Source organism: Stegostoma tigrinum, chromosome 17 (assembly GCF_030684315.1).
Source record: "Stegostoma tigrinum isolate sSteTig4 chromosome 17, sSteTig4.hap1, whole genome shotgun sequence".
Taxonomy (NCBI): Eukaryota; Metazoa; Chordata; class Chondrichthyes; order Orectolobiformes; family Stegostomatidae; genus Stegostoma; species Stegostoma tigrinum.
Genome location: NC_081370.1, coordinates 34986770 through 35011659, shown reverse-complemented (window position 1 = coordinate 35011659; position 24890 = coordinate 34986770). Strand labels below are relative to the sequence as shown.

Sequence of the window (24890 nt, the reverse complement as noted above, 5' to 3'; positions counted from 1 at the left end):
AGGGGAAGAACTGAGCTGGTTTTGGGATGCGGTGGGGGAAGGGAAGATTTTGAAGCTTGTGAAGTTCCCATTGACACCATTGGGCTGCAGGGTTCCCAAGCGGAATATGACTTGCTGTTCCTGCAACCTTTGGGTGGCATCATTGTGGCATTGCAGCAGGCCCATGATGGACATGTCGCCTGAGGAATGGGAGGGCGAGTTAAAATGGTTTGCGACTGGGAGGTGCAGTTGTTTGTTGCGAACCGAGTGGAGGTGTTCTGCAAAGCGGTCCCCAAGCCTCCGCTTGGTTTCCCCAATGTAGAGGAAGTCACACCGGGTACAATGGATACAATGTACCACATTGGCAGATGTGCAGGTGAACATCTGCTTGATATGGAAGGTTATCTTGGGGCCTGGGATAGGGGTGAGGGAGGTGGTGTGGGGGCAAGTGTAGCACTTCCTGCAGTTGCAGGGGAAGGTGCCAGGTGTGGTGGGGTTGGAGGGGAGTGTGGAGCGGACAAGGGAGTCGCGGAGAGAGTGGTCTCTCCGGAAGGCAGAGAAGGGTGGGGATGGAAACATGGCTTGGGTGGTGGGGTCAGATTGTAGATGGCAGAAGTGTCGGAGGATGATGCATTGTATCAGGAGGTTGGTGGGGTGGTATGTGAGAACGAGGGGGATCCTCTTTGGGTGGTTGTGGCGGGGGCGGGGTGTGAGGGATGTGTTGCGGAAAATACGGGAGATGCAGTCAAGGGCGTTCTCGACCACTGTGGGGGGAAGTTGCGGTCCTGGAAGAACGTGGACATCTGGGATGTGCGGCAGTGGAATGACTCATCTTGGGAGCAGATGCGGCGGAGGCGGAGGAATTGGGAATGGGGATGGAATTTTTGCAGGAGGGTGGGTGCGAGGAGGTGTATTCTCCGTAGCTGTGGGAGTCAGTGGGCTTGAAATGGACATCAGTTTCTAGCTGGTTACCTGAAATGGAGACTGAGAGGTCCAGGAAGGTGAGGGATGTGTTGGAGATGGCCCAGGTGAACTTGAGGTTGGGGTGGAAGGTGTTGGTGAAGTGGATGAACTGTTTGAGCTCCTCTGGGGAGCAAGAGGCGGTGCCGATACAATCATCAATGTAACGGAGGAAGAGGTGGGGTTTGGAGCCTGTGTAGGTGCAGAAGAGGGACTGTTCCACGTAACCTACAAAGAGGCAGGCATAGCTTGGGCCCATGCGGGTACCCATGGCAACCCGCTTTGTCTGCTTTCAGTAGTGCATCTGTAGAAGTTGGTGAGGGACCTTATTGACATGTGACATTGCCTGAGGAAGAAGCAGCATTGTTGTGTCTTCTTGACCATAGCAGCTACATGGGAAGTCCAGAACAGGTTGTCAGTTATCGTCACTCTTAGGAACTTGATGCTCAACTCCTCAACCTCAGCCTCAGCTCCATTGAGGTAGATGGGAGCATGTTCACCTCCTTTCTTTCTGAAGTCAATGATCAGTTCTTCGGTTTTGCTGACAGAGAGAGGTTGCTTTCACTGAACCACGTCACCAAGCCCTCTAACTCCTTTCTGTATTTTGACTCATTGTTAGAGGTCCATCCTACCATGGTGATATCACCAACAAACTTGTTGATGGCATTCATTTGGAATTCGGCAACATAGTCGTGAGTATACAAGGAGTGCAGTAGGGGTCTGAGCATTCATCTCTGGGGGGGCGCTCCAATGTTTAGTGTTATTGTGGAGGAGTTGCAGTTGTCTTTCTTCATGGATTGCTGTCTGTAGGTCAGAAAGCTGAGGATCCAGTTGCAGAGGGCAGAGCCAAGACCAATGTCTCCGGCTTTTGAGATCAATCTGGAGAGGATAATGGTGTTGAATGTGGAGCTGAAGTCAATGAGCAGGAGTTGGTTGTAGGTGTATTTGTCGCCCAGATGTTCCCCAGGGATGAGTGCAGAGCTAGGGAAATGATGTCCACTGTGGACCTGTTACATTGATAGGCAAATTATAGGGAATCGCAATCGGCTGGGATACATGAGTTGATGTGGGCCATGATCAGCCTCTTGAAGCACTTCATGATTATGGATATCAGAACTACTGGGCTGTAGTCATTAAGGCAACGTGGAGAAACCAGACTTAATTCACAATGCACTGATAGACATCACAAGATTGTTTGACTACAAAGATCAAGACCAACCCACTTACTAAACAAGGCATTCAGCTCTAACTACCGGCATCATATCAGAGGTTATGAATAAGGCTGGTCCAGTTAAGCAACAAGTCAATGGTAACCTTTGCCCAGAAGTTGACCACATCTTGCTGTCATGAATAAATTATGAATGAAACTGAACGTGTTTAGCAGGAAGCAGGAGGAGACAGATTCACTGATAGGTTGGACACATGCATAGCTTTTGTGAAAATTACCGGAATGGTAGAGATGTGGAGGCACAGTAGAAAAAGAAAATCAAAGGCAAAGAAAGTTGAAAGTTCTGTCACTAATATTGAGGTGGGGTGGGGACACAAGGAATTTAAAATCAAAGGAATGCAGCACTCAGTCATGCTTCTCAGACTGGAGGAGCCGTAAGTTAGGGAGGATTGAATGAGTTACAGATGGTTGTTTTAAATCTAACAGGTTGCAGTGTTTCTATTATTCCAAGTGACAGGAAGAGGCTGAACATGTTTCAGTGTGTTGGAGCCAGGTACAATTCGTCGGAAGGAGGAGAGTGGGTTATAAGCAAAGGCGGCTCTGGAATCTTCAAGGTGATTGCCATCAGGAGAATGTGACAAGTTGATATAGAAATGTAAGCAGATACTTTGTCATAGTAACATGTTTTTGATATTAAAGATGCTGTAGAAAAACCATGGTATAAACCCTAAACATTCTGAAGCTATTCAGTTGTTCTCTTTAGTGTTAAGCTTGATTGTTTATTACAGGATTCTAGTTTTGAAGCACAATTCGTCAGCAAGCAGTCAAATTAATCAACATCCAACCTATATACCCCGCTCACACACTTCCTTTATGGACTGTCATTGGAAGTAATTAAAGGAAAATAGCAGCAAACTCCTGATTACACCCATAACTCCCCTCACTCTCCGCCCACTCCTCTATCATTCCATAACCACCTTTTCACAACATGCACCTCACATTCCCCCACTGGCACTCTCTCAGCAATCAACGTGCGTCTGAATCACGTCCATTTCCTTCAGCGTAACATAGGAAGGAAACTGTCACAAGAGTCAATTTCCTAAGTATCTGGTGAGTTTGTGTAGCCTGAACCAGTATCCTGCACAAGGTTCACCCAAAGTTTTTGAGAAGACTTGTAGCATGGGTTGTGGATGAGGTTGTTGCTTTGTTGGCTGAGCTAGTGGGCTGGTTTCAGAAGTAGATCCCATGTACCAACTGCTATGAAGCAGAATCAGACAATGTGGGCAACCACCAGATCAGACCAGACCACTAAATAACAAATGGCACAGACTAACAACGCTTCATTGGAGGCGCACTGATGATGTTACCTAGTATGGTGATGAAATATCTGCAAACCAATCCATCAGCTTGGCCAAGAAATCAACAACCTCGTACTTACAGTTTCCTTTACTATACCTTGCAAAGAATCAATGCTGGAAAATGCTCAAGGTGCAGAACTGTTGTGTTGTTGTTGATTACACCAGTTTTCAACTAACAAAAGGATAGGAGTCAGGAGAGAGAACTGCTTCTGTTATACAAGTGATAAACCTCAGATAGCCTGTCAATGCCAAGATATTTTTCTGTTACTATTGGAAAACGTTTAATTAAGTTCCAGGCTCTCACATTTGATAAACTTCAAAACTAACTCTTTCAAATAACAATCCCCTGAGAAATTGTCACATGGTCATGAGAAATGTAATTCTTTGTGGAATCAGAATAGTTACCCCACAGACGGAAGCCATTCAACAAACGTCCATACAGTTTTCTGCAAGTGCAATTTACATTGTTCCAGTCTTGTTTTTAATATGATACAACCTAGCACATAATCTCGTTGCCCAGTTGTTGTTAGTTTAGCAAATATTTAAAACAACAAAAACAGAATTTCCTTGAAATACTCAGCAGGTCTGGCGGCATCTGCTGAGAGAAATCAGAGTTAACGTTTCGGATTCAGTGTCCCTTCCCCAAAACTGATGGTGGCTAGGAAAGGTTGTCTTTTTTCGCAGTTGGTAGGGTGGGGTAGGGAATAAAGAATAAATGATAGGTCGAGTTAGAGCATAGGAGACAGAAGAACAATTGGACAGCCAAAGGAGTGGATAACAATTAGTCTAGGAGAAAGAATAGCTATTAATGGAGACTATCAATGGCTAACAATGAGTTGTATGTGACCATGTGATAACTAGCCTTGTAGTGTGGAGGTTGAGGTAAGGACATGAGACAAGGTCCCTCAAGCACTAAAACTTTTAAACTCAATATTGAATCCAGAAGGCTACAGGATCCCCAAATGGAAATTGAGATGCTGTTTTTCCTGCTTGCGCTGACCTTCGCTGGAACACTGCAGCAAGCCTGAGACAGAGATGTTGGCCAGTGAACAAGGACATGTGTTAAAGTGGCAGACAACTGGAAACTCAGGGGTTTTTCTGCCTTCCACTTCAGCATATAGAAATCTTACAGCAATTGTATTGTGCCTTAGTCAGAGAATACCTGGCATAATGTGCATATATTTATGCCTCCATTTGCAAGGAAAGACATTAATTCAATAGTAGTGCAACAAAGGCAATTGCCAGCTCATATATGGCTGAGGGAGAATGGGCTCAAGAAGGTCACAGCTGCCGGCGTATGTAACTGAGCAGAATAAGGCAGGTAAACTTGATATAAAATAAACAACATACACAATCACAAGTTTAAAACAGTTTAGATGATCAAGGTTTATTCTGAAGAAAATGAAAACAACACTAACAATTCACGATCTTCACATACTTCACAACTACAAGTTAAGCAAAAAAAAAGTATTTTGAAAATAAGCCTTCAAACTTAAAGATTAAATCAATAAATGATCATCATCTTGGGAATTAATCGTACAAAACATCCTTTGCAAAATCCAAATTATGTCATAAATCAATAAATCTACAGCATCCTTTTGTTAATAATTTTTAAAAATTAGCTTTATTTGATTTGAATGGAAGTACTGATTTATCCTCATTTCAAATGAGAGGTGAGGTTCTACCCAGCTTAATGTTTGCACTCTCACTGATAATTGGTCCAGTTTCTGCATCAGTGCATGTATGAATTTCACATGACAAGCATTGTAGTGTCATATAATATCATGTTCTCTCATCACTCCCTGAAACCTCATCTTCATCACTGATTACCAGGCTGATCGAGGGAACATCTTGAAATCTTGCTTTGTGAAGAAACTATGGTGCAAAGGCAAGGGCAGCCAGTCTTTTTGGCTATATCCAAAAGGAAGTTTGGCAAGTATTCTCTGGTCACTGGAACTGTTCCTCATCATACTGTTTGACTGTAAAAAGATCAAGTCTGAAGCCTCGTGACAAGGAAATACAGGATGAAGAAAAGGAGGACCATCCCAATAGACATATAGCACAACAGTTTCTTGTTGTCCCGACCAGATTTCACCATCGAGGAAAATCTCTTCACACTTCCCGTCAGAAGTCCAGTAGTGCTCAAAAAATCAGAATCCTACCACACAATCAAATAAAAAACCTTTAAGATTAAAAAAGAAACTTCTCACACCTAACTAACACAAACTAAATCTAGATTTGAACAATGCTCTGATATCTGAAGCTTCGGCGAACACATCTCAATCCGCTTTGCTGTCTTAACTCTCTCTGGCCCCTCATCTTGGTCTTCCCCACTCTGTCCTTCACGAACAATATCAAGGGCAGTGGTGCTCCATGCTACTAAGCACCTTCTCAAGTTATTGCAACACAGGAATACAATTTATCCCTTACGTCATCTTCATGTAACAATTCCAATAGCTTTTGAAGGTATTCTTTTCCAAATATTTTTCACATCACATTTGTAAGCTATGCTGGATTCAGTTTCTTATACTGTTCCTGTTCATACAATCCAGGCCCTTTGGGCCACCATACCTGTGACAACCCTGATGCCAATCTAAACTAATTCCACTTCCTTACATATGGTCTGCATCCCTCTATTCTTTGCCTGTTCATTTGTCTGTCCAAATGCCTCTTAAACATTGCTAACATTGTTGCTTCTATCACCTCACTGTTACAGTGCATTCCAGAAACCTCGGTGTAAAAAATATTCCTCGCACATCTCCTTTAAACTTGCCCTGCCCACCTTAAAAATATGTCTGAGTGTCTGACATTTTCACCATAGGAAAGACTCTGACTATCCACCCTATTCTTGCCTCTCATCAATTTTATATACTTCTATCAGGTCGCTCCTCAGCCTCCAATGCTGTCATGAAAACAATCTAAGTTTGTCCAACCTCTCCTAATAGTTAATTATACACTAATGCAGATAATATCTTTGTAAAAGTCTTCTGCACCCTCTCCAAAGCTTCCACACCCTTCCTATAAAGTGACAACCAGAATTGCACATGGTACTCCCAAAAGTGGCCTGACTAAATTCTTATACAGTTGTAACACGACTTGCCAACTTTTATGCTCAATGCCATGACCAATGAAGGTAAGCATGCCATATGCCTTCTTTACCACCTTATCCACTTGTGTTGCCACTTTCAGGCAACAATGGACTTGGTCCCCAAGATTCCTCTGTCTATCAATGTTCCTAAAGATCCGACTTTCCTCTTGTATCACCTCATACTTGGCCAGATTAAACCCCTGCTGCATCCTTTGATGTCCCACACAAAGGAACAATAGAGGTGCAACACCACTGGTCACAGACCTCCAGTCAAAAAACACTTCTCTACAACTACCCTTTGTCATCTATGGCCAAGCCAATTTTGTATCCAACTTGCTAACCAATTCTCTTGCTCTTAATATTGAGCTAGTTTTCCTATAACACGAGAGTTGTGTTCTTGTGTGCCATTGTGCTATAGAAAATCTCACTACAGAAAACCATCGTCAAAAATGGTGTTACAGGGAAATCACTATAGAAATTTCCTATACTTGTACCGCAGGACGTTTGCGTGATCCAAACAGGATCCACCATTCATCAGTCAGGTTACAGCCAATTTGCATTCATGAAACACGTATTGTAGCAGAACTACCTGTATGCAAAAAAATGCCTTGGATTCTCCTGAAACATACTGGCCAAGGACACTTCATGGCCCTACTAGCCCTCCTAATTTCTATTCTAAGTTCTTTTCTATCTTATATATCACAAGGGTCCTGTTTGATTTCTGTATCCTAAAACTTACAATGCTTCCTTTTTTTCCCCTAAACCAAACTTACAACATCTCTCTTCATCCAAGGTTTCTGAACCTTTCCATCCTTATCTTTCATCCTCACAGGAACATATTCGTCCTGAACTCTTGTCAACTGGCTTTTAAAAAAAAAACTCCATGTCAGATGTAGATTTACCTTCAAATAACTGCCCAATTTAATTTTTTCCCCATTCCTGCCTAATACTGTTGTAATTAGCCTTCCCCAATTTTCCACTTTCACCTGAGGACCAGTTTTATCCTTTTCCAAGGCTATCTTACCGAATTAAATGATTAATGTTCCAAAAACGCTCTCCCATTGAAAATTCGATTACCTGGCCAGACTCATTCCCCAATTCAAGGTTAATACAACCCCTTCCCAGTTGGACTTATTGTTTCATGAATCCCTCCTGGATGCATCTAACAAATTCTGCCCCATCTAAACCCCTAGCACTGAGGGAGTCCCAATAAGTACTGCGGTGGGCGGGGGGGGGGGGGGGGGCGGGGTAGTTAAAATCACCCAAGACAACAAACCAGTTGTTTTTGCATCTTGCCATGATCTGCTTACAAATCTGTTCCTCTATTCCCCACTGGCTATTGGGAAGCCTATAGTATAATTCCATCATAGTGATTGCACCTTTCTTATTGCTAAATTTTACTCATCGGGCATCATTGGACGAACCCTCCAACATGTCCTCTCCTGGTACTGCTGTAACACTCTCCTTAAATCAGTGATGCAACTCCACCCCAACCGCTTTTACATTCTTCTCTATCTTGCCTGAAACATCTAAACCATGGAATGCTGAGCTGCCAATTCTGCCCTTCTCTCAACCAAGTTTCTATACTGGCTACCACATCGTAGCTTAGATGGGTTTAGATGGGGCAGAATTTGTTAGATGCATCCAGAAGGGATTCATGAAACAATAAGTCCAACTGGGAAGGGGTTGTATTAACCTTGAATTGGGGAATGAGTCTGGCCAGGTAATCGAATTTTCAATGGGAGAGCGTTTTGGGAACATTAATCACTTAATTCTGTCCTATGTAATTACCAAGACTCTCAGCTCATCTGTTTTATCTGTTATACTTGTGCATCAAAATAAATACACTTCAGCCAACTAGTCCCACCATTTTCATTAACCTGGCCCTGCCTGTTCTTTCTACTAGACTTACTTGAGTTAGCTTCTCTCTTCTCTTCAATCACATATGCTGACCAACTGCTCCGGTTCCCACCCCACACACCCCTAAACCCCTGCTACATCAGTTTAAACATCCTGACTGGCCCTCGCAAACTTCCCTGCAAGGATATTGGCGCACCTTCAGTTTAGGTGCTACCCATTCTTTTTATACAGGTCCCACCTGCCCTGGAAGAGATCCAGATATCTGAAGCCTTCCATCATACAACAGATCTTTAGTCATTCATTCAACTGTATTATCTTCCTATTTCTGGCCTCACTAGCATGTGAAGCACAGGGAGTACTTCAAAGATTACACCTTAGTGTTCTGCTTTTCAACTCCCCACCTATCTCCTTAAATTCTCTTTGTAGGATCTCATTTTTCTTCCTGCCAAGTCATTAGTACCAATACGGGCCACAACATCTGGCTGCTCACCCTCCCCTTTCAGAATACCCCATGCACACTCAAAGCCATCCTAGGCCCTGGTTCCAGGAAGGCAACACGCCATCCTGGAGTCTCGCTCTTAGCCGCAGAAATGCCTATTTGCATCCCTGACAATACAGTTCCAGATCATTGCTGCTTACCTACACTTTGACTCTCCCTGCTGTACAGCTGTTGGTGCAGTTCTACAGAATTGCCTCTAGTTTCTCAGCTTAGTGCTTAGTTTGGTAATCTCAATAAAACATTGTTTTCTGCATTTTAGAAATAATCAATGAAGCTTGTTTGGACTCACCATACCATCCAGATACCTATTCTGGTCACTAGCTTCCTGGTCAATGTCCAGAGCAATCTGCTTGAACAGAGAATTGATTAAAATTAACAAGGTACAAACATGGGCCACTGCTAAAGGGGAATCATTAAAATCCACCATTAGACACAAAATCACTGAAAACCACAATGCATAGCAGAAGTCAGCTGTGTTCAGAGGTTGTATACTTTCTTCATAGTCAGAAGTTTGATTTCAAGCTGAGGAAGCCATTAACACAAAATCTATTTTTGTGGTGGTGTGCCTTCCAAGACGGTGCACTGCATTGACAGAGGGTCTGTTGCACTGCTGGACAGTCAATACTTGGACGCGCTGCACTGTTGGATGGGGAGTACTAAGGGAGGGGCACACCTTTGGAAGATCAATACTGAGGGAATGTCACACTGCTAGAGAGGCAATACTGAGGAATTATTGCACTGTCAGACATGTAAGTTGGCAGGACTGCTGTACTATTGGTTGGAAGTTGAACAGAACATTGCATTGTAGGTGACAGTACCAAGGGTTTACAGGAGGATTAGAGGGGCAGTATTGAGGAAGTCTCACACTATTAGAAGAGCAGTGGCTGAAGGTGACAATGTCAAAAGCCTCAAAAAGTATTTCTTTGGCTGTCAAATTGTTTGCGACTACCTGAAGTTGAGCAAGGCATTTAAAAAAATCCAGTCTTTCTTTTATCTGCCATCTGGAAGGTTTTGCTCAAACCTGCTGTAATTTTTACCCTCAAAGTCACAAACAACCGTCTCTGATTGTGGTGCATCATCATTCCTTAGCGTCCCTGCAGTTTTCAATAAGTTTTATCACACAAATCTCCTTGAACACTGATCCTGATATCCACATACAAGGGACTGCCCCCTTACGCATTCCATCATAGTCACATATGTCAAATAATTGCTTTATTTTGCTAGTTATTTCAGGTGACCCACCCCCATATATCTATCACTCTTTAACTTAATGTTGTCCATTGTGTACATCATTCTTAGACATAGCTCAACTTCAACAGGGATGTTAACTTGATCTGTCCTCTGCCTCAAGATTGTCAGATTATTTGCCTACCATCCAGTCTTGCATAAATACCAGTTTCTGACTGAATCCTGAAAAAAGGAAAATTCTCTTCAGCCCACATAAATCTATACCCTGCTATCTGATTCCAGCTATTGTTTCAGGCTGAAGTGGATGCAACATCAAATAATCACTAATGAGCCGTGTGTTAACATCCATATCCTTTTCAGCACAAAATAACTGATTTTTTTCTTTATTCATTCATGGGATGAGGGTGTCGCTGGCTATGCAACATTTACTACCCTAGTTCCCCAGAGGGCAGTTGAGAGTCAAGCGCATTGCTGCGAATCTGGAGTCACATGTAGGCCAGACCAGGTAAGGATGGGCAGTTTTCTTCCCAAGGACATTAGTGAACCAGATGTGCTTTTCCTGACAATCGACACTAGAACCATCATTAGACACTTATTTCCAGATATTTATTGACTTCAATTCCACCATTTGCCGTGGCAGGATTTGAACCCAGGTCCCCAGACCATTATCTGGATCTCTGGATTAGCAGTCCAGTGACAATACAAGGCCACTGCTTCCCCACAAAACAGTCACCGAACACAAGAAATGTGAGCAGAGTGGGCCATAATGTCCCTTCAGTCTGCTCTGCTATTTAATAACATCATGGCTGATCACTTACATTAAATTTAATTTGTATAGGGCTCTTGTGGTGTAGTGATAGTTTGTCTACCTCTGAACGAGAAGACCTGAGTTCAAGTCCCACCTGCTCCCGATGTGTGTAATAGCATCTGTGAACAGATTGATAAGAAAATATCTAAGGCCCTCAGACTAGAGTGACCTCCCTTCAATAACATCCTTGAAATAAAAACCTTTGAAAAAAATTCATCTTTTCATCCCTTCACCACAACCATGTCTCTAACCCAGCCCATTAGCTATTCAAACCCTTCCATGTCTTTGTCATTTCCACACCTCACCACTGCAATGCTCTTCCAGCCATCTTTCCTTTTTTAAATCTATCTTTGCTAGGTCTCATTGCCTGCCAACACCTATCCCCATGCACTTCCAAATCCTCTGCTCTGCCAATTCTGGTCACTTGTGGGTTCCCTACTCGCTACATGCCACCATTGGCAATAGCCTAGAATTTTAAACAAGGCCCTGCTCCTTAAACTCTTCCATCTCCTTCTCCAATGTTAAGGACAACCCTCAACAATGGTTTGTCTTTTGATGTCCCTGTTCTAGTCTCTTTGCCTTTACGTTTGCAAGCAGTTTTCTCCAATCTCTGTAAACTGCCTTGAACATAGGAAATTGTTACAAGCTACCAAATAAATAGAATATGTTATTGTTACTTTTTTAAACATATTAAATTCTCCCTGAGAACTAATCTTTCTTGCATGTGAATGGAACAGGTGGGCTGCACCTCAGAACCAAGGTTTAGAATCGTATCTTTAAGTGATTCCCAATGATGTTAGTATTGTTGAAATGAACATTCCAGAGGATCTATGGGCAAAAGTCTAAATTGTATGGTCAAGGAGCTTAAGCTGTTGCATTCATTACTAATATATTAGCAACTAGAAGCTCTCCATCTTCACTGCCCAAAATATATTCACAATATCAGGAAGCCAGACAAAATTCCAACACAGAAGTTTTTACAAATTGCTGTGCACCTGGCATCAAAAGCATGCGTATCAGAATTCAGCTTCACTGGGACACCTAGTTCGTATGGAAGATTCCTACAGACCAAAGACCGTACTCTACAGAAAGCTAAGTACAGGAACCCACAGCACAGGGTATCCCAAAATTGATATGGAAATAACATGAAAGTAAATCACCAAGCTTGCAAGTTGGATACAAGTTATGGGAAAATAACTTTGGACAGACTCAAATACAGAAGGTTTTCATTAAGCAGTTTGAGGATGACAAAGTGTCTTCATGAGAAATGAACAAAACACAAAGCCAAGGTTTTCGTCCATTTCCCCCAGCATTGACTTCACATGCAGTGTTTTGCATCGAGACCTTACATAATACCACACATGGAATGACATCAAATAGACTGCAAACTGTCATTTTGGCTCAACATTCATCCATCCAAAGCAACAGGAGACTTCATCAGTTACATTCTATACACAAACAAAAAAACAACTAGTGAATAATTCTTACTCCAGGTGTTGGAAGAGTTACCTAATCATGTCCAGACACCCATTGGTTTTCAATTTTTGAGTTTTCTGAAATATTATGTTGCAGCCTTTTAAAAACAGGTCTGGGTTATCCTGCAAGGAACTCCATCAAACAAAAATTTGCTCTTTATCACAATTTCATATCAAGGCCATTTAATTGATGTTGGTTAGTGGGGCCTTGGCTGCAGGGGAAGACCAGCAGTTTAATATCACTGATGATTTCTAGCTTTAAAAACATTAGAAATTAAAATATGACAAACCGATTTGAGCCGGGACACCTTGCTGGACAAACTATCAGTCATTCGTTGGTTTTCTGCATCGAGCATTTGGTCCACTGCACCTGAACCGAGGCCTTGGAGAAAGAAAGAAGTAAAGATGTAAATGGCAAATATATAAATACAGCCTGTAGATGGAAGATGGATTTTGGAGTGTCAGCTTACCCTGATCCCACAATGTTGAGCCCAAGTTAACAGTGATACTTCAACCACAATGTAGTCAGTCATTTGTCTGTTTCTAGTGTCTTGTTGTGTGTTAACTGATTACCAGGCTTGCCTGCAAACAGTCACCATCTTGCAAAGTAATTCACTGGCTGTAAAGCAATTTGGGATGTCCAGATGATATTGAAGCTACGTCTATGCTGGCATTTAATAGAATCATATAGGACAGTCCGGCCAATGGTCAAATTAGTCTCTTCTTCTCTTAACAGGTTGGCTATATGTCATTTTGTGATGTATTCACTCAATAAGTCACACTGGAAGAGAAACAGATCATCCAGCCACTTGCTTAATGTCTGAATCTGCTGTAGTAATTGACAGAAATTGTTCACTGATTCGTCAACAATTCCATTTTTGTTGGCTCATGCAGCTGCCAGGATTGCAGATGATGAACTAAAAAGACCTCAACCATTCTTGAGTAAGAATTTTTGACCTATTGACCTTGGAATCAGTCGAAACAGTGCTGTCCAAGTTGACAACAAATTTGTTTAACACTATTTTAGAATTGCTAAAGTTATCCAAAATCATTGCTCAGTAGTTCTTGCACATCTCTCCAGCAATGCTAGTTAGATTGAATCTGTTCATTCCCTGCTTTGGTGTCAGTAACTCAGTCTGCTTTTCCTCTATGTAGTAGCTATGTTTTACCAGCTTATCATTGTGACATGCTGGAAGTCTACACAAATAGCTCCCAGCATGTCAACCTCTGTCTGAAATCTTGCATCACTTATACAGTCAACAAACATGTCTAATGCCAGTGGTCTGTACCAGTATTCATGCTCCATATGAACCTATTCTCATTTTACATCATCTTACGCTATCAGCGTGTCCTCTTAAATTCGTTGGAGGTATGATAAACTACCTCATTATCCATCTATTATGTCACTATTAAAGGATACCTGAATACATACAGTTCCCAAGCATTACTTAAAAAATACCCAAGTGAACTATTAGCAAAAGTAGTGTTAAACAAGAGGATCTGGTAAATGATGCAGAAGCTAACTGAAATAATGAGAACAAGCCCATGCCAAAACGTTAATCTCAGGTGAATTACATTTTTAAAGATCAGTAACTATGGAAAGCGTTAGGGATTCTAGTAATGGTGGCCAAAGGGATTTATCATTTTCTCAATTAGAGATATAAAGAGCATGATTGTAGTCTTGCTCATCTTAATTTTGACAAGTGTCTGCTGCAATGTACATAACCTTTTGCACACATTTTTAAACAACTTATTAAGACATGCTGTGACAAAGCTCTGGAGCAGGGGGGTGGGTGCTTGAACTTTGACCTTCTGGCTTGAAGTAGGAACATTACCAATGCGTCACAAGAGTCCAAATCTTATTGCTCCTGGTGTTCCCAGGTGGTTCCTATCCAAGTATAAGCCAGGCCTGAGTCTGCTTAGTGTCCAAGATCACATGAGATTGGGTGTTTTCAGGCAAGTATGACCTTAGGCCCTTCTGTTTTGTATGATACGATTAAATACCAGCTCTTGCATATAAGTTGCAATTAATCTTTCCATGTAAGTGTTTACAGCAAGGAGATAATTGCCATATGCAAGTCAAGTCTGCATGAACCAAAATCTGCCCTCTTGGTGTGCACTGAGTGGGATGCAGTGCAATGACCAACACATTGTGCAAAAAGTTGTTATAACTCCACCATCTGTTTATCTTCCTCCAGGATGGAACAACAGATTATATTACTCTGACAGGAATGAGCTTATAGAAGGTCATAAAATCATGAGGACCATGGATAGGATGAAAAGCCAAGGTCTTTTTCCCAGGGTAGGGGAATCCAAAAGTAGAGAGTATAGGTTTAAGGTAACAAGGGAAAGATAATAAAAGGAGCCTGAGGGGCTAATTTTTAAAATAGAGGGTGGTGTGTATACAGAACAGGCTGCTAGAGGTGGTGGTAGAGGCAGGCACAATAGGAAGGGTTTAAAGGGATATTGGCCAAACGTTAGCAAATGGGACTAGATCCATTTAGGATAGCTGGTCAGTGCAGTCGAGTTGCACCTAAGGGTCTGTTTCTGTGCTGTATAGCACTGACTCTATTAGGAGGAAGCTGCTGCAAATCACAAATTACATACCTCACAAAAAAAATAACCTACATGGAAAGGAGTATCTTCTTAAGAAAGTATTTTAACGAAGCTAGTGAAATTTCAAGTGATAGAAGAGAATTTATATTCATCCAGGACCAGAAGAAGAGGTAGCCATTCACACCACTGTAGCAGTGATAATGGCACCACTGTAGCCTTGTGTACCACATTCGGCCTTAGTTTTCTCCACAGTCCACTAAGGAGAACAGGGAAATCAACCTAAATGACCAAGTTACAATTTACTATTCAAACTGTAAACTTCAGTTATATTGTGCCCTTTTAACTAAATAGTTAACTTTAGTTTCTAAATTCTTGCGAATTGCCAGATCAAACAATAAAGCCCCAGGGTCCACTCCGTTCACTATCTACACTGATACAGTATCATGATCCAACCACAAAAGAGTTACTGACTAATCACAGTGATCAACCTTTATTAATGAGGCTACAGCAGACTAAACATGAGCAGAGGAAAACCACTAAGTTCAAAGGCATTGTTTTCTCCTAGGTTCTCTACATTCACCACATCATGTCCCAAATTACTCAGATCGACTATTCTTGCTAGATTATAGGCAATGGCAAAATTGTATTATCGCTAGACTATTAATCCAGAGGCCCAGTTAATAGTCTGGGGGGCTGAGTTCAAATCCTGCCATGGCAGATTGTGGAATTCATTTTTTAAAAAAATCTGGCATTAAGAATCTAATGATGATTGTGAAACCATTGTCGATTGTTCAAAAAAATCTCTCTCGTTCACAGACGTCCATTCGGGAAGGAAACTGTCATTCTTACTTCTTCAGAACCTCAACAATGTGGTTGGCTCTTAATTACAGTTAACTTCTAGGCAATTAGGTATGGGCAATAAAAACTGGCCTAGACAATGGCATCCATAGCCCAAGACTGAATTTTAAAAAATAATTACTGAACGTACGAGGAGTTGATGGGATGGATACCAGCAAACACTTGAACCAGGGAACACAGTTTAAATATAAGTGCCTTGCTGTTAAAATGAACACGAAGAACAACTTTTACCCTCAGACAGTCATTAGCTTAAGGAATTCTTTTCTCCACGATCACTGAATTTAAACAATCGTGCATTAGATAGACCTTGGATAGATAAAGGAGTTTAGAGTTATGAAGGGTAAGATAGGAAAGTGCAACTGAGACAACAATCAGATCAGCTATGGTCTTGTTAAGTGAAAGCGGTCTACTCCTGCTTCTAAGTCATAGAATCATACAAGATCATACAGAAAGAAGTTACTCTGTCTATCATGTCTGCGATACCAAAAAAATGAACCACCCAGTCTCATGAGTTTATGGTTCATAGTTCTGTAGATTAGTCATGTTCTCTAAAACCGCTGGGCCCCTTTGTGTATCAGTAGATGCTTAAGCAAGATACTGGCAGATTAGCGTGTAACTGCACTACATTAATCCATGCAACAAAAGACAGCTGTAGCATTTAATGAAAATGCTGTACTACTAGTGTTATGCAATCGAGACTGATATTTAACAATTTCACATGGTCAATGTTTCACTAACCAAATTAAATGGAATAGCCCTAATTTGATGAAAACTGTTAACCTTGCAACACCAAAATCAGAAAGCAACACTATCGTTCCATTCAAGTTGAGAACATTGAGCCAAAGATACAATCACCTTCACCTTGCTGATATGAGAATGGTCACATTTACATCCAGACAGCAAGCACAACATGCAATTCAAGGGTAGAATAGAGAGGAGAACAAAGGTGGAGCTTAGAAGTTAAAACGAACAAAGCAGAGCCTTAATGGTATGGGCAATAAAAGCTGGCCTAGACAATGACATCCATATCCCAAGACTGAATTTGGTATGGTATGGTATGGGAGCTTCAAAGAAAAGTGAATTCAGCAAAGGAAACAAAGATAAAAATGTGATTATTCAGCTATCCCTGAATCTCAGAGGGATAGGGTAACATGATGCTACTTTCAGAGACACATGGAACAGATGAATTTATTGCACAAATACAGCTCACCTCAACAGATAGCAATGAGTTCAAATGAGGAAATATTTTAGTCAAGAAAATTGCATTATATGCACGTGAAAAAACAAGTCTGCAAGATTTGTGTGTCAAGAATACAGGGAATAGAAAGGCAACTTTTTAATTAAATGGAGAGAAGCTTCAGTGCAGAGAGATCTGGGTGACCTCATGCTCGAATCACAGAAACCTAGTACATAGGTACAGCAGGTAATAAGGAAGGCAAGTGGAATTTTCCGCTTATTGCTAAAGGAAGAGCATATAGAAGTGGGCAAGAGTTGCTGCAACTGTACAAGGTATTAGTGAGACAGCACCTGGAGTAATGCATACAGTTTTGGTCTGCTTACATGAGGAGGGGTGTAGTCACATTAAAGGCAGTTCAGATGAGGTTTACAAGAGATTAAGCAGTTTAGACATATATTCTCTACAGTTTAGAAGAGTGAGAAGAGATCTAATTGAGGCATAGAAGACGCTAAAGGGACTGACAATGTTGGCATAGAAAGGATGTTTCCACTGGTGCAGCAATCTTGAATGACAGGTCATAGTTTTAGGATTAGGGTAGCTGATTTAAAACTGAGATGAGGAGAGATTACTTCTCTCAACGAATTGTGAATCTGTGGAATTCACCACATCAGAGTGCACTGGATGCCAAGACACCCGAGTGCATTTAAAGACATACACAGATTTTTAATTAGAAATGGGTTGAATGGAGAGCAGGCAGGCAAGTGGATGCTTGTATTAAATAGTGCAGCAGGTTCACGAGGTGGAATTTCCTGCTCTACTTCTGTTCTTATAAATGAGGAGACTTAGACAAAATTGTGATTATAAGGCTAGAAGAGAAGAAATAAGAATTGGAGTAGACCATTCCTACTGTTTTGTGTGCTTCCAGGGATTTAATAGCATCAACATATCAGAAGAAGTTGCTGCTACATCGGAATGTCCAGTTTATTCTGAAAAGTGGAATCTCTTGTTTCAGACCCCACTAATATAAAGAAAGACTTACATCTGTGTAGCCACTTACAATGCTCCAGCACAACCAAAGTGCTTTACAGGCTCCAAACTCCATTGTCTTCGACGCTATACTACTCAAGTAAAGGTCCCCATTGCTAAGGGTAAAATTACACTCCTATGTTCTCACTAATGAAAGGGCAAGTAGGTTAAATCTTTGATTTCTAATTCCATGACATCTGAACTTTGGGGAATTTTAATAGATTTGTCTCTTCCATTTTTTGTTATGAACACTTCAAGGGTTTGGTACAACATGATATATGTAGGGATTGCAATCCAACATGATTTCTGAATGTAGTCTTGCCAAAATAATATGCATCTCATGTCTGAGCCTTAGCCTCCTATGGGCTACAACCCAGATCAACATCATAACCAAGATTACATCATATGGTTTCACAATGAAACCATGACAACACAGATAATAGATAAGTGACAAAACACAACAAAGTGGCATAAAATGTGTATCTGTACACATGACAATCATTTACAGAGAGCGAAAATACAAGTACTCTTCAAATTGAACCAAACCTTGAAGACCAATGTGAGGAAAATTGGAAATACTGCAAAGTCGTATCATTAATCAATTGAGAAAAAGACTGGTAGCCAAAAAAACTGAGAGTTTTTAAACACAACTCAAATCAGATTAAGTTAGTGAACAATTAGCTACAAAACACTTGATTAAATGCTTCTTCAAATCAAGGAACAGTAGATAGATCACAGAACAACATGCTGGACTAAGCAACTTTGGGTATTTCAGAAGGTTCAGTATTTCAAATCTCTTTTTGTACTAAAACACATTAGTAAGTTTTAAAATTCTGAACTGACCAATTCCATCATTTTGACTTTCAGTCTGTGCAAAGATTTCAAAATGCATCGGAATGTGGAATTATTCTCAGCTAGCCTCATAAAGATGATTGCTGAGGAAGATGAAGATGAAGATTCTCAGAGGAAAATACTGAATAGTCTATACATTCTGGGGTGTCACCAACCAGAGACAGTGTTAACAGTCTGTTATGACTACTTGCATCGTCACGCTACATTGACGGGTCTTCAGGGAGCTATAATCTTTGACACTATGACGATGATTATCAAAAAAACACTTGATCAAATTAGTGAAGCTCTAGCACAAAAAATTCTCTCTTTGGCTGCACTATGGATCACTAAATTAACAGGAAATCAAACTGACAGCCAGGAAGCTGTAAGCAATCTCCTGGTTACCATGAGTTTCAAGTTTATGGATCAAGTTCTCCAATTAACGATGGAGAATTTAAAGGAAGGGAATGTTCTAAATACGTACATGGTGAAAACTTTGACCAAGATGTCAACAGAAAACATTTTGCTCATGGTGCCTTTTCTGAAATCCATTATAGAGGCAATGATTCCAGTTCTTTTAGGAGTTAAACAGGATGAGTTGAAAGTTGCTTTTGCTGTAGCACTAGGAAGTTTTAGTAAGAACATTCTACTCTACCTGGAAAATACTGAAAAAGACTCAGGCCTGACAGTGATTAAAGACTCTTTCTCCTCTGAGTTCAGCACAGTCTACAGTATGTTCTTCAAGGTGTGGCTTCAGAAGGAACCTTCTAAACTGAACATCCAAGTTGTGGAATCTTTGGGATATGTCAGTTCTCTGCTGCCAAAGGACAAATTTGAGAAAGAACTTCCCAAGGTGATTCCAGCCATCCTTTCTCTCTACAAGAAATATCCTGGACATTCTTCCATTACAGAGTGTCTGTGCCGGTTGCTAGTTGTTGCAATGGAGATGAGACATCCTGGGTTGAAATCACAGCTGGATAATCTATTTAATAATCTCCACTACCAAATATGCCTCTCAGTAGGGGCAAATAACCATCATACCATAAAGAACCAAACAGAGATCCTTCGCTGTTTCACAGTCCTAGCCCCAACTTATGCAGATTCACTGTTTGACTTCCTCTTACTCAAGATAGAGAATACGGAGCAACAAATGAGAGTGGGAACTCTCACACTACTGAGGCACCTCATCAGCTCAGTCTCCTCACACTTAGAGAGGAAGACAGTTCAGATTGTTGCTGCCATTAAACCAATGCTCCAGATGAATTGCACCAATCACGAGAAGAAGTTAATTGCCCAGGTAATATGTGCCATGGCTCAACATGGTTACCTTGAGCCAGAAGAAGGAAAGACAATGGTGGAATTCCTCATCCGACAGTGTGCTGCATCCAGTGATTCAGCCACCTCAGAACAAACCAACCATCAAGAAGAGCAGGTAACAAATGAAGACTTGGCCACAGTGTGTGAAACAGTGATGTTTATGATCACAAATACTGTGAAAATGGAGGATGCTCTCTGGCCATTCTTACTGGAATGTGTCACTATGACCCAGTATACTAAAGCTCTAACAACAATTTGTAATTGTTTAGCACATCTGGGGAAGAAGAAACTACAAGGTAACAGTGAAAGGTTTTCCCTTATTTACAGTGGTAGTACCAATGTCCCAAGAGCCCAGGCGCTCCTGGCCCGGCTCCTCCTTGTGTCTTGTTGCTCATGTCAAGGAGGAAGCAGAGCAGCTGCTGCACTGAGACTACTGCAAGTCCTAACTTTTAACATTCACCCAGCAACAGCAAGCTGTTGGGATGAGGAACTCCCAGCATTAATTGACCAATTACAAAATAATTTAAAAGAGTCTCTAGCTGAACAGGAATGGGAAGAGAAACTATTATTATTCCTGTCAAAAACTGTGAATATCATTGATGATGAGGAATGGACAAGTCAGCTCTGTGATGAAATGCATAAACAGATTGATGCTAATGATCGCTCCCCACAGGAGAAGGGCTTTCTCTATAAAGCTCTTGGAATAGCGCTCAGTCAGGTTCACAAACACAACATAAAAGAGGAACTTCTCCAAATGTTACTGAGTGTGCAGCACAGTGAGACTGCAGAGAGAGAGGGGGCAGCCACTGCCATTGGTTTCTGTGCCATGACCCATTTCAATGACACCCTCAGCAGCCTGGAGGAGTTTGCCAATTCTAACAGAATTATGTGTACTAACAGTTTTTTCAATATTAACAAGGGCAAGTCTGATGTGGACCTGGATCAAGCGAAGAGCACACTGGTCCTGTGCTATGGGAACACGGCACTCTATGCACCAGAAGAATTATTGCTGACCAGAATTGAGTCTCACATTCTGTCACCTATCAGTCAACTTATTACAAGTGAGCAAAGAATAAATGCCAAGCCCGAGGATCTAACACTAAAGCTCAGCATAATAAAGGCAGTAACAATGATAGCCAGATCCCTACACTCAAATTATCATAGCGTACCTTTCAACTTCATCAGAAAGAGAGAGCTGCTAACATACATGCAGGATCTTATACAGGATGAACCACAAGAGCTACTACATAGTCCTGTTCGACAGTTAGCCATGATCGCCTGTCTGCATCTTATACAACTGCACACTGAGTCAAACCAAACTGATATCCTAACTTCCCAACTAATCCATACCTGCCTTACAAGTACTTTCAGCATTCTACCTTCAGAACTAGATAAGGACAAAGACATGGGTAGCAGCAAAGATAGTATAACACTTTATGCCCAAACCATTTCTGCCTTGCAAGAGCTTCTGAAGGAAATACTACTTCAAGACCTGTCTTCTGAAGGTCTTCAGGCCACGTTTCAACAATTTGAAGAATGGATCATTTCAACAAAGGACTATGAACGAGAGCGAGCTATGGACATGACCTTAGTGCTGCTGAAATATATGGAAAAGCTTGATGTCATCAGCGCATTGCCATTAATTAACATGGCTTCTTTGATTGGACAGATAATGCCACGCTGTGCAGACCCATTGCTTCCTATTGGGCAGATTGCTATTGATAGTTTGTACATCATCTTGAGCATTCAGTTATCCTATGAAAGCATAAATCTAGATCAGCTCAAGGAGCAGTTATATGTTCTGAAATCAGTCAGACAAGAATTAGCTAACCCTGATGCTTCAGTCCTCCTACAAACTTGCTGCCAGATCGCAGAGGTTATTTCAAAGTGTATGTCTCATGAACAGCTGGGCACCCTACTGCTCACGGCCTTCAAGGGATTGTCTGATCAACACCCTAGCTGTTCCAGTGCAGCTGCTATCCTCATTAAAATCATCATTAAAAAGCATGGCAATGAACTTCAGAATCAGGTACCCGAATTACTTGAAGTATTAAGGGGTCAACTTCAGTTAATTCCTTCCAAAGAGGCGAAACTTTCAGTTCTGCGGAGCATTGCCATTCTGGCCAAACATAATACAACGACAGTTGTATCATGTCTCCTCACTTATCCTGTCCCTTTAGATATGAATGCCGCTGAAATATGGAGATCACTAGCTGAAGACACGGACTGTGCACCGATTACAATTAAAGTACTTTTAGACACATTGAACAAACAGTTAATAACTGGGGAGAAGAAAACCTATCCCATTTATGAGAATTCTGCACCATATCCGAATGCTGAATCACTGGCTGTTACTTGCGCTTTACACCAGATAATAAACACACCTGAATCTGCACATGCTGTAACCCAATGGTTTCCAAAGTTATTCAACACTTTACTAATCCACCTCAACTCCTCTATCAATCTTCATCTACCTATAGTTGCTGCTCCTGATTTTGAAGCAAGGCAGTTTGGATTTGTAGTTGAAGCTTCAACACCAAGAAGTGGGGACATGTGTATGAAATGTGCAGAGACTCTAAAGGACTTGCTGGATCTGACAGGAAAACAACAAGTGCTTAACTCCTTGACAGAAAATGGAGGCTGGAACCTCATGATGGATATCCACAAACCATGCATAGGGGTAGTCCTGCTTGCCAAAACAATGGCCAGTTATGCAGATGCCAGTCTAACCAGGATTGTAGATGAACTAATAGAAGTCATGCCCAACCTACAAGAGTGTCAAAAAATCACTGTGGCTGCATTCTTTGGAGAGCTTTTAAGATCACCACTGGTTTCGCAGCTGCTGCTCACTGATACCCTGATGAACAGATTGCTTCAGTGGCTGCCTAATTCTTCTCCAGTTCTCCAGTTATTGTGCATCAGGGGACTGGATAATGTCACAACTGGAGCTCCTCACTGCATAGAAAAATACTCTCGCCAAGTACTGTATTCAATCATTGCTATGATGGGATCAAGGGAACGTAATAATGAGGTGCTGATGTTTGAGGTCCTCTCCTGCCTTGAAAAACACTTGAATCTATTAAAAACCAGTACTATCAAACCCTTTCTAATCAAAATCCTCACGGGGATACAGACATTCTTCGAATTTACCTGCGATAAAGTAAGGGCTGAAGCATTTTGTGTGCTGGGGAGTTTGGCCAAGTGCGGAACCAGAGATCCCAAATCCTACTTGTGCCGACAAATCCATTTGAACCTAGTTCGCTTGTTACTGCAGCTAGACGGAAACAGCAAAGAGGTTTCTAGGTCTTGCAACTTGACACTACATTCGGTCATACCCCTTATTTTCTCAGCCAAGGCAGTCTCAGTGATTGTGAACTATTTAGAGGAGCCAACATTAAAATATGTGGAGTTTCTGAGGGTGATATCACAGCAACTCATCAAAGACTTCCCTGAAAAAATACACTGTTACATCATGGACTGTATGTCCTACTTCAACAACCGAGAGGAACAGCTCAGAGCAAATGCAGTCACCTTGTCAGGATTGTTTTTCCAACGGCCAGAGAAACATTTCAGATCTGTCCAGAGATTCACCTGATATAACAAATATTGCAAGGGACATCAGATAGAAGCCAACATAGGGCTTCAATATTTGACCTCCCCTTTCAAACAGGCTTCAAGAGGAGGCTCCCAATCCCCAGGCTCCCCTTCCATGCAGGCCCCAATCCCCGGGCACCCCTTCCACACGGGCCCCAATCCATAGGCTCCCCTTCCACACGGGCCCCAATCCATAGGCTCCCCTTCCACACGGGCCCCAATCCATAGGCTCCACTTCCACACGGGCCCCAATCCATAGGCTCCCCTTCCACACGAGCCCCAATTCCTAGGCTCCCCTTCCACACGAGCCCCAATTCCTAGGCTCCCCTTCCACACGAGCCCCAATTCCTAGGCTCCCCTTCCACACGAGCCCCAATTCCTAGGCTCCCCTTCCACACGAGCCCCAATTCCTAGGCTCCCCTTCCACACGAGCCCCAATTCCTAGGCTCCCCTTCCACACGAGCCCCAATTCCTAGGCTCCCCTTCCACACAAGCCCCAATTCCTAGGCTCCCCTTCCATGCAGGCCCTAATCCTCAGAGACCCAACTATTCAATATGAACCTGAATAAACTTGGCTATCAGTCGCTTTGTCATTTTACTTATGAATGATTGTCAATTTGTTATATTTACTGTCTGTCACTCACTGGAGACTGTGATTGAAGCTAAATCTCCCAAACTGCATCCACAGTTGACTTTATCTACATTCCACACTCTCCATGCTGCAGCATGATGTTACTCTGGTTATAAAAACAGTTCAAATTTTCCTACGGAAACTGGCAGAATGCGGCGCTATACTGGTGACTGGAGTATTCTAATACTAATGCAGAGTGATCTCCACATCACCTGTGCAAACACCAGTAGAGATTGTGACAACACCCTCAGTGCATTTTCATTTTACCTCAAATAATTTGCAACATACTTGAGCGTGAAGGAAGAATCACTGAGCATCAGTCATGTTTCACATGTCAAGAAATACGAGGAAGCCATTTAGTCCCTCAAACCTATTCCACATTCAATTACATCATTGCTTATCTGTCCTTCAACTCCGTTCACCCAATTTTTCTTCAAAACCCTTAATATCTTACCAACAAAAGTATCAGCCCTAAACAAAATTGCAATTTACTCAGGGTTTTCAAAGCAGGTGGGAG

The 24890-nt window shown here is 41.8% G+C and overlaps 1 protein-coding gene across 1 annotated transcript in view; it reads right to left on the bottom strand.

The window, feature by feature from the left end:
• Positions 1 to 4909: 4909 nt before the first annotated feature.
• bet1l (Bet1 golgi vesicular membrane trafficking protein-like) overlaps positions 4910 to 24890 on the bottom strand; it is a 34324-nt gene continuing 14343 nt past the window's right edge. The window contains exons 2-4 of the mRNA XM_048545591.2: positions 12674 to 12765; positions 9202 to 9258; positions 4910 to 5623 (exon numbers count right to left, since the gene is read on the bottom strand). Of these exons, the coding sequence (XP_048401548.2) occupies positions 5456 to 5623; positions 9202 to 9258; positions 12674 to 12765 (317 nt within the window). The 3' untranslated portion in view covers positions 4910 to 5455. The remainder of the gene's footprint in view (positions 5624 to 9201; positions 9259 to 12673; positions 12766 to 24890) is intronic.